The sequence below is a fragment of the Bombus affinis genome, chromosome 4, assembly GCF_024516045.1.
Source record: "Bombus affinis isolate iyBomAffi1 chromosome 4, iyBomAffi1.2, whole genome shotgun sequence".
Classification (NCBI taxonomy): Eukaryota; Metazoa; Arthropoda; class Insecta; order Hymenoptera; family Apidae; genus Bombus; species Bombus affinis.
Genome location: NC_066347.1, coordinates 10915475 through 10925927, shown reverse-complemented (window position 1 = coordinate 10925927; position 10453 = coordinate 10915475). Strand labels below are relative to the sequence as shown.

At 28.0% G+C, this 10453-nt stretch overlaps 3 protein-coding genes across 4 annotated transcripts; 1 reads left to right on the top strand and 2 right to left on the bottom strand.

Moving 5' to 3' along the window:
- Positions 1-2765: 2765 nt before the first annotated feature.
- On the bottom strand, positions 2766-5717 carry LOC126915671 (UMP-CMP kinase). Of its 2 annotated transcripts, XM_050720542.1 has the most exons (3): positions 5569-5717; positions 3590-3940; positions 2766-3482 (listed from the first exon to the last, which is right to left on the bottom strand). In XM_050720542.1, the coding sequence occupies exons 2-3, from the start codon at positions 3908-3910 to the stop codon at positions 3201-3203; spliced, it is 603 nt and encodes a 200-aa protein (XP_050576499.1). In that variant the 5' UTR covers positions 3911-3940; positions 5569-5717; the 3' UTR covers positions 2766-3200. The 2 variants fall into 2 exon arrangements, with proteins under 2 accessions (XP_050576499.1, XP_050576498.1); XM_050720541.1 differs by lacking the exon at positions 5569-5717 and having other exon boundaries at positions 3590-5266.
- LOC126915666 (4-hydroxybenzoate polyprenyltransferase, mitochondrial) lies at positions 5710-8427 on the top strand. Its single transcript, XM_050720536.1, has 7 exons — positions 5710-5855; positions 5920-6372; positions 6466-6632; positions 6692-6839; positions 7119-7312; positions 7416-7604; positions 7686-8427. Exons 2-7 carry the CDS (start codon positions 6024-6026, stop codon positions 7875-7877), a joined length of 1239 nt encoding a protein of 412 aa, XP_050576493.1. The 5' UTR covers positions 5710-5855; positions 5920-6023; the 3' UTR covers positions 7878-8427.
- Positions 8096-10159, bottom strand: LOC126915670 (protein Abitram). The gene is made up of 2 exons (XM_050720540.1): positions 9465-10159; positions 8096-9385 (listed from the first exon to the last, which is right to left on the bottom strand). The coding sequence occupies exon 2, from the start codon at positions 9209-9211 to the stop codon at positions 8369-8371; it is 843 nt and encodes a 280-aa protein (XP_050576497.1). The 5' UTR covers positions 9212-9385; positions 9465-10159; the 3' UTR covers positions 8096-8368.
- Between the last annotated feature and the right edge of the window lie 294 nt (positions 10160-10453).

Sequence of the window (10453 nt, the reverse complement as noted above, 5' to 3'; positions counted from 1 at the left end):
GTCTTTTCATAGAGAGTTGGTTATTTTTAGAAATTTAAGAAAGTTAGACGAAGAAACTTCTATTTATCACTTCAGAAAAATCATGTAAATGCGAGAAGAAGACAAATATTAACAATAAATTTGAGGAAACTGGACGGACTTTGTTCATAAATTCGTCGATAACTCACTCGATTTGTCATCATGTCAACGTATAGTTACCGAATCTCCATCGAATATCTTGAGATATTCGATTGTAGATTCAATCAGATATTTTTGTAGGAGTCACGTTGTTGATTACGTGTATAATTATGATAAAATAATCAAGGCACTTTTGTTACAATTCATAATAGATAACCACATCTATCGCGCGATTTAAAATTTCACAAAAGTTGTCGCTTTAGGCGCGTATGGTATCGCGCAGCAGTAGAAAGAAATGAATTGTAGAAATGAGCTTTGAAACTTAAACATAACTATTAAATCTAAAAGATCCAACGACGAAAACTATGTGATTTTTTATAGAATAAAGAATAAAAAATATTTCAGATAGAATATTTCAAAAATATTTCTCATTTCTCTTCAAACAAAAAAAAAAAAAATTTTTTTAAACAAACTTTTTGATTTCATCTAATTTTTATTATGCTCTTTCGTGGTTTCAGAAATTGTTCGATACGTAATGAAAAAAGGTATATAGAGGAAATTACAGAGATCATAGAGAGCATGACCAATAAAGATTACCGTGTGGAATAGAAATGCGGTTTATTCCAAGATAGTCGATACAGGGAAATTGAGTCGCGGTTATTAAACGCAAAACTCTGATAACCGAGTGATTTGATACTGAATAAAGATATGAATTGTGGAAAATTTCATAAAATTACTGCCAACTGCCAGGCATTGGTAGCTTTGTTGAGGACTATTTTCACACATCAGGGATTCTGGTTCGTGGTGGCTCATTTACGATATATATTTCGGCTACCTCGATGAGAAAGTCGAAAACGGGTCAATCTTTCGTTGGTGAAGGCACGTTAAAACATGCTCTTTCAATGCACAATTTCAACTTCTACTTTGCCTTTTGTCTCCCATTTTATAAACGATCTTTTCCGCGTAGAAAACTTTTCCATCCTTTTTCTTTTTCATCCTAATATTAATGCAATCTTATTGAGATAAAAATAAAATGTGAATGTCTATATAAATAAACGTATAAATAAATTTTGTGCACGTTTATATTGTATAGATAATAATAGTTTAAAAGATATATATATATTTAAATATGTATTTATTTAATAAAAATCTTAACAATATATCTAAAACTTAATTAGTCTTTAGGTCAAAAGCATAAGAGATTACGTAATGTGAACTTCATAGTTTTAACGGGAGATTATTCTTCATCCAGAAAAAAACTTGAAGACGTCGAATGAAGTTCTTTTGTATGGAAAGTATTTCGAAATCGAACACACGTGCAGCCGATTCGGGTTCCAGTCCTTAGATTTTAAACTTCATCTGCTCAGTTTCTCTTTTCTTATTCAGAATTCATGATCGAAGATTAACGTAACAAAAATCATTTGTCATAAAGAAAAAGTCACATAAATAGAAATTCTACTTATTTAAGTAAAACATATGTTATACATTCAGTAAAATTACATAATTTCGATAAGAACTATTATTATTATTGAATAACATTTTTATCCTGCTCTATGAAAGCTATAGTTAAAGTGGTGATGAAATGTATTTGGTAGAATGTTATTTATGAAAGTTTTATGTTCAAGAATAATTTTTTTTAGAAATATTCTAATAAAGATATTTTTATTCGAATAGATTTTCAATCTATTTTAGGACAAGAAATCATCCTCTTTTCAACAAGAACTGAATTACGAGATGATCTGTGTACACTGTGCTACACAATATCCAATATCTTGAGAGTTCAATGATTCATAGGCTAATACGTGACCTCGGAACGAATACGTCATTGTCAATTAATATTGTTCACATTTTCATTAGTAATATGCTTCATTCTATGAACATTTATTGTATATTATGTGTGTTTATTATATATTCTAAAAATATTTCGAAAATGGTTGTCGATAAATGCAGGATTTGCAAATAAATTTTTCTCTTCCTACAAAATCTTTTATATCTATATTACAATAATTCAAATAATTGCATTGTGAATTTATTCTTTCTTACTCTTTTTCAATAAAATGCATTCTTTTTGGAGAATTCTAATAATCACTTAAGTTTTTTACCTAAATTTTCTAAATATTTGATATTTTATCTAAATAATTATATTTGTTTAAGTAAATAATAGTTGTTTTACGTATTTAAAAAATAAAAATACGAAATCATTATCGCCTGTAGTATAGCAAAATTATACTCAAACGTACATTTGGTTGCCTCTCTAAAGGAGCTCAATATTTAAACTAAATTGTTAAAATTTTAAAAGAATCTTTCGATATGTACGATCACGTATCTATCTTATTTTAAAAATGGAATATATAACCATGAAAAGACTGATCATTGATCTTAATGATAACCATCTATGTAATGATATACATATACATATATAAATATCCTCCAAGAGATTATAAATTATAACAAGAATGATTATTGAAAAGTGATGAAAAAGATATCGTACTTTCAAAAAACAATCAATTCAATATCAATTAAACTCTTGATAATATTTTTTTATGAATGCTATGTAATATAAAATCAATATTTTCGATTATAATGTTCAATTATGAAAGTGTAATTGAAGCATCAGATTTATAAACAAAGATCTAGTAAAAAACAAGTTTGCAGCAAAAATATATTTTATATAGTATAATACATTTCATTCAAATGAGAACAGTACAAGCATTTTAAACAATATCAAATGTATTACAAATGCTCTCCCATATAGATAATAATAAAAATCGCAATAAAATATTTATAGATTCTTGTAGAAAATTGCTGTAATGTCAAAAAAGTATGCATATGGATCATTATGCTACCTGTACTAAGAAACTAAAAAATACTAAAGGTATATATTGAAACCAAAGCAAATTAGTATTCCTAACATATAATTAAAAACGGTATAAATATAATATATTGCACTAGTATGAATTAAATTTTCTTACAATACATATATATATATATATATGTACATTTTTTTTCTTTTATGAAATAGCATTAAATGCAAATGGATTATAACTTGATCTCACTGAGATCAATTAACATTCCCTACTAATTCATAACCATCCAATTTTAGATAGAACCTCTTTAGCATCTTCGAATACTTCATCTGGTGATTGCATACTATTAACTTTGTATACAAAGTTTTGCTTCTCAAAATACTCAATTATAGGCAATGTATGTATGATGTAAGTTTCATGTCTTTTGATTAAAACTTCCTCATTGTCATCAGACCTTCCACTTCCTGCTGCACCACGTTTTAAACATCTCTGGGTACATACTTCTTTACTACATTCACAGAACAATACTCCTTTTATTACACATTTTTCTGACATTGCCTAAATTAAATAAAAGGTATTATAAAAAGAAGGTAAGCATTATACAATTTCGTCCTCGTATAGAATCTTTCATTATTTAAACAAGATATTTATTGTTATCTTTGTACCTCATTCCAACCATCAATATTGTCCTGGTTTCTTGGAAAACCATCAATCAGGAACCTTTTATGCGGACTATTACTGGTCTGCATGGCATTATCTAGAAGACTGCAAGTAATTGCGACTGGCACAATTTTTCCATCTTTGATATAATTTTCGATAAGTTCTCCGTACTTTGAATTCGGTTTCATACGTTCCTCTCTTAACAAATCTCCAGCTGACAAATGGACATAACCATATTTTTTAGTGATGTACCTGCACAATGTTCCCTTACCCGCACCAGGACCACCCAAAATAAATAAAACTTCGAATTTCTGCTTTGCAGACATTTTAAATAGCCGCAGTCCTCCTGAAAGTATCTTGAACATAAAATAACACCAGTAATCGTAATCAGTTACACGTTACACGTAGTAAGTAGCTATACTCATCTATCGTCCTACGAATATTAACATGGAGATTTTATGGGGGTTTTTCAAGAACAAGGTTTTCGGTTATACAGTTTAACGACTTTTTCCAATTTTGACTATTTCATTACAATCCTTTTTTTTTTTTTTTTTTTTTTTTTAGGAAGCTTTATTTTACTATTACAAGAAGAACTCAATCGGGGAAAATCGAAAAAATAGTACAGTTATTGTCTTTTTTTTTTTAAATGCATGAGATTAAAAATCTTTTTTATTTCGTTAAAATAAATAAAAATATCACAGTCCTGTAAGCAGGTCTCAACACCTGCTAGGGAAAACCATCAGAAAATTGAATCGAGAAAAATCATTGATATGTATACTATATACTAGAATATATGTATATCAATTTAATTATCCTATCATTCTACTAACACAGGATGTAGATGATACAAGATAAATAGATTTGAATCATGAATATATAAACAAGTCTCGACACCCATATACTGGAGCCTAGGGAAAATTGTTCGAAAATTAAGCCGTGACTAGTTGTAAGAAATCAACATAGAAGAAGGTTTTCGTTCTGCGCATGCGTGACATGTTGTAAGTATCTCAGATAGAGACAGAGATATTCCAGCCATCTCTGTCTATCTCGCAAAAATACAGACTTTGCTGACTTTTCATGTCGATTTTTCATGCCTAAACATGGCTCAATTTTCTAGGTTTTCCCTGATGAGTGTCGAGACCTGTTTATCTAATCGTTATTTTGATGAATTAATTATGACATAGAAATACAGGGACTCAGTACAAATTTCATTGGCTGGTGTAGCATGTGAAGTCACTTCCGGAGAGCGGGATTTGTAAGTAATTGGGTATATGAACCATAGTGGCTCTATCTGGTAGTACCGTTGAGGTGTTGACGTTGTCCTAACCAATTTTCTGATTTACTTCTACTCATGAACATATCCATGCTTACGATCACAAATGTCACAAATGTTACGCCTCTCTCCCGCTGAAGTCGCTTCAACTCCCCTCAGTTACTACTCGGTCACTATATTTCTACGTCCATGAGATTAACGTGTTTATGAAATTAACGTTTGCGGCGTAGATATGTTAGGATTTTAAGATAGTTAGATTAGGCTAAGTTATATTTTATGAAAGAAAGAGAAATGCAGGGGGAGAAGCAGGATCTCTCCTCCACCCACATATTCGCTAAAGATTTATCTATCTATCTATCATAATCCTAACATTTACAACTAACATCAAAAGCATTTGTGAAATATTAATTGATTAATGTATATATATAATTGATAATATTATTATCGTATATATTAATATATAATATAGTATTATATATGTATAAAAAAATTCTATTTTTTTTAATTTATTTATGATCATATGTTATGACATACGTGTATGACATACGTATGCGTATATAAATTTCAATATTTTTATGAAATACGTTTTAATGAAATAGAATTATGACGTCTTTATCTCTTTGTTATTTCTATATAACACAATATTTAAGTATATTTTTATTTAGTATATTTCTATATTATCTAATTATTATTTACTTAATTTATACTTACTTAAATTAAGAAAATATTATATACAATTAAACAGGATCTTTTTGAATGTGTCAGCAGATTCGAATCAGAATAATTGAAATGTTACTTTACCATGTATTTATCGTATTCGCAGTACAATGTATCGTAAGTATCGGCGTATCGAAATATACTAAGCGATTGCGTATTGTGCACATGCGAAGTATATGTTACGCAAGATTATATCCATGTAGTTCAGTTGTAAAGTATGACGATTCAGTTTTATAGCACGTTTTATTGTATTTCTTATGTAATGTAAAAAATACCACAAGGTTTGTTATCAAGATGACTTAAAAGATATACTTAATAACATTACTAAGCAAAATGTACGATTAGTATTTGCAGTAATTTATATTTAACCACAACATGACGTGAATTAAAGGAAATTGAGGTTATGTCAGATTCCTAAATATTATTTACAACTAATAAAACACGAAACTATGATAATGATGCGATTGTATCAACAATTATTTGGACGTGGGAAATGTTTAAAATTTTACCTGCAATTTAATCAAAGAAAATGTGTTGTAAACTACTTGTACTCTTGCAATACGGTTCATACTATGTCTTGCATGTATGATAAACATAATTATGAAAATGATAAAACACCAAAGCAAAAGAAATTAAAGTCAATTAAGATCTTATCAAATATAGGTGATGAAACAACAGAATTTGTTAAAGCAGCAAATGTTCAGTCAAAACAAAAACTCACATTTGAAAAATTAGTAAATAATTCTCCACCTAAAATAAAACCATACCTGAAACTCATAAGATTGGATAGACCAATAGGTAAGAAAGAAGTTAGTTAAAAATTATTATTACAATCGTAATATAAAATGAATGTAATTTATATAAATAATTATCAGTAACTTATAAATCTAGGATCTTGGTTATTATTTTGGCCATGTGGTTGGAGTATAGCCATGGCAGCAGCACCAGGTGCCTTACCAGACCTTCAACTTTTATCTCTTTTTGGAATGGGTGCATTCATCATGCGTGGAGCAGGATGCATCATAAATGATATGTGGGATCAAGATATTGATGGAATGGTAATATTGTTTTGACAAATATTTTAAGATAAGATATTATGAGGACATTTTAATGCTAGGTAGCCAGAACAAAAGATAGACCATTGGTTACTAGGGAAATTTCACCCCTACAATCATTGATTTTCCTTGGAAGCCAATTAACTTTGGGATTGCTTATATTGTTGCAACTAAATCTTTATAGTATTATATTGGGTGCAAGCTCACTAGGTACTACTTTTAAACAGTTTATATAAAACAGTATTTCTTAATTTTATCAATTAATTAATGACAAATCATTTTCAATTTTCAAAGCATTATCTTTATTATAATTTATTACATATATATATAGAGAGAAGTAACTGGAGATAATCTTATCAGTAATAGAGGATACAAAAAAGATTGTGTTTCATGATTACAGTTTACTAGTCTTTCTCAGAAAATTATTAATTAAAATTTAGAAATGCTGTTAAAGTAAATATCTTTAAATCATTAAACTTTTTGTTACAGTCTTAGTAATAGTATATCCAGTTATGAAAAGAGTAACATATTGGCCACAATTGATCCTTGGTATGACTTTTAACTGGGGTGCTCTTTTGGGTTGGTCTGCAGTGCATGGTTCATGTAATTGGTCTGTATGCTTGCCACTTTATACTGCTGGAATTTGTTGGACACTTTTATATGATACTATATATGCACATCAGGTAAATTTCAACTTTCTAATATATTTAATTTAATATGTTACATAATTTACTGCCATAATTTACTTTAATGTGCTTTCATATATTCTCTACTTTTTAATTATAGGATAAAGTGGATGATGTTATAGTAGGCATAAAATCAACAGCTTTAAAGTTCGGAAATAAGACTAAACTTTATTTATCTGGATTCAGCACAATTATGATAACAGGGTTACTTGCATCAGGTATATTAACTGCACAGACTTGGCCATATTACACAGCAGTAGGATTAGTTGGTACACATCTTGTTAATCAGGTATGCATTATATAATTTTGAAACAAGTATATAAGGAAAAGTTATAATCTAAAGAAATATTCAATGTACATATCTTTTTAGATTTATAGTTTGAATATCAACAATCCTGCAGACTGTGCCAAAAAATTCATCTCTAATCACAGGATAGGAATGATTCTCTTTGCAGGAATTATTTTAGGGAATCTCATAAAAGATACTAAATGTAAAAAAGATGACGATATCGTGCAAAAATCAGAAAACGAATTTACTTTTATCAAAGAAAAGCAACAGTAGTTGCATCGCTATTATAAATGATTATTAAATATATGAACTGAGATACTACAGAGGCAAATTATATGTAATAGACAGAAGGCACGAGGTAAATAACTGGCTGGTTCCAGTAAATTAGAGAATTACATAGTTTTAATTATATGTTAGGTGCCATAAAACAATTATTAATTACAATCTTTACCAAGGTGTCTTTAGTATCATTGACAATTCAACTCGTTGGATTAATTTAAATAAAAATAATTTTTATTTAATACTATTCCAAATTTATGAACTGAAAGGTACACCAAAGATTACAGCAGTGTAGATAGTTAAAACAGTTACTGGAACTACTGTTCTGAAATATTGATTATAATAGACAAAAATATAAGTAAATGTTTTTATGTATATAGTACATATTGAACGTTTAAATGAAATGATATAATATTATTTAACCGAATGAAATCAATTGGAAATAAGATTATATAATGTAATTTGGTTTTCACGATAGTAAGTAATTAAATTTTCTTATTTATTATTTTTAGGTCATTTTTTAATAAAGTATTTGATGTGCATATTTCTGATATTTCCAAGTGATTTGTAGTGCTTCCTCGCTCTAGCATCTTCAAGTCATATTGTTCTTGAGTTAATAAAGATTCCTTCATTTTGTCTAAAAGTTTTATATTTGGCAGTATTATAGCTAAGTAACCTGCTCTATGTGGAGGTTCCAACAAGAGCTTAGGATTTTGTATTAGTGCTTCATTTACTTCTACCAATTTGCCAATTATACAACATTTTATAACATACGTTTTTTTGTTTGAACAAGTAATTATGCAAATATTAGAATTCATTTGTAAAGGTTGAGCACCATGTTTACTTTTACCAGAAACTTTATTCTGAACTCTATCTAATTTATTGCTAACTTTGAAGTCTACTTTTATTATATGTTTATCATCTTGAAGAATTGCATGACTCGGAGCAAGAGTAAGCATGCAAATTCGGTTACTATGCATTAAAATACAAATGTCATCTGCGGGACTTTGTACATCTAATTTATAATAAGCCGTAAAATATCGATCTGTAATTGTAGGAAATGATCCATGATATTTTACTCCTTCCAACATGTCTGAAACATCATTGTCAGGAGGAAATGGAAATAAACTATCATCATCATCATCATCTTTATTTGATAGCAAAGTACTTTCATCTTCATTATCTATTAAATCCACCATTTTTTGACATTCAGAATGTTTATCTGTGTTACTTTCATCCTCTAAAACACTGAATGAATCATTTTCTATATCATTAGATTTAATTCTTTTTTCTACTGGTTCATTGTTATCTGAGTTAATATTCATCATTAAAATAATAAATTTCGTTATGGATAAATTTTTAATAGTGTGAAGATTTATTTAAAGCTCGTTTAACAAAGTTAAGGTAGATATTGTACCTTAAATGTACATTTTAGATTATATAGTTAATCTAATTTGTCGTTTTTAAAAAATATTGCTGTTTAACTTCTTCTAACTTTTTCGCTAGAAACAAAATATTATATTATAAGATTAACGAAACTTAAAGAATTTTGATCATTCAAAAGTAACATTTAAAACTTACGTCTTTATCTTATGCACAAAATCAGTTGTTTCTTAATATAATTACACTTATTACCACAGATAAACACGACAATAAACAATCATGAAAAAAGTTAGGTTACATCTACATTAAACTAAACATATGTAATGCATGTCAATCATTTTTCACTTTGCTAGTTTTATTTGGAACTATTTATTACAAACGATAATTATTAAATGCATTTGCAGTACTGTCTAATATAATATGTATAATATCTACGTTCAATTATTAATGAACATACGAACTTGCAAAATAATCAAATAATTTATTGTAATAACTAAATTTTATTAGTTACGTTAATTACATTCAATCATTTAATATTAATTTACAAAATGAAATATGCAAAAACATTTACGATATTACGATATCTAATATCTTTTCTGTATTTATATTTATAAGATATTCTAATAAATTTTGATCCTAACAAACTCTGAAGTCGAATTGACTTCGATTGGAGAAATTTGGACACCTTATACTCTATATTTTATATAACCAGGTAGGAAATACATATATAACAAACTTGGTTTAAAATGATATCAGTTTAAAAGATAAGATACTACACATGAAAGAAAGAAATTGAACGTTAAAAAATATTTTCTACAAGATTATTAACATTTTTATTGTTTTTCTGTTATTATTTAATCTTCTTTTTGCTAATATCACAAATATCACTAATATATAATTAAACCTCTTAAAGCGCTATTTTCTACATAGCCTAGGATAACATTTTTAAAACCATGTATCAAAGAATTCTGAGAGAAAAATAAAAAACTACTTAACTATATGTATAATTAGTGCAAGAAAATTGTTACTCTCTACCGGTAATTAAATTTACAATCTGTTCTTTAAAGGCATGTTCTGAAGTAAAAACTAAAGGTTATTACTCATTATTCCCTAGATTTGATGAGACTCTATTGGACAAATGAAGCTTGGAAAAAACAGATTGTGAAAGAGATATTAAACCACAGTAA

What these genes read in the sequence shown, in the direction of transcription:
- LOC126915671 (XM_050720541.1), bottom strand. Translation starts at nt 3,949, where the DNA reads ATGTTCAAGATACTTTCAGGAGGACTGCGGCTATTTAAAATGTCTGCA. An exon ending in ATATTGATGGTTGGAATGAG is followed by an intron (nt 3,483 to 3,589) that starts GTACAAAGATAA and finishes TATTTAATTTAG; the next exon opens with GCAATGTCAGAAAAATGTGT.
- LOC126915666 (XM_050720536.1), top strand. Translation starts at nt 6,024, where the DNA reads ATGATAATGATGCGATTGTATCAACAATTATTTGGACGTGGGAAATGT. An exon ending in AAGATTGGATAGACCAATAG is followed by an intron (nt 6,373 to 6,465) that starts GTAAGAAAGAAG and finishes TTATAAATCTAG; the next exon opens with GATCTTGGTTATTATTTTGG. An exon ending in GTACACATCTTGTTAATCAG is followed by an intron (nt 7,605 to 7,685) that starts GTATGCATTATA and finishes ATATCTTTTTAG; the next exon opens with ATTTATAGTTTGAATATCAA.
- LOC126915670 (XM_050720540.1), bottom strand. Translation starts at nt 9,211, where the DNA reads ATGATGAATATTAACTCAGATAACAATGAACCAGTAGAAAAAAGAATT.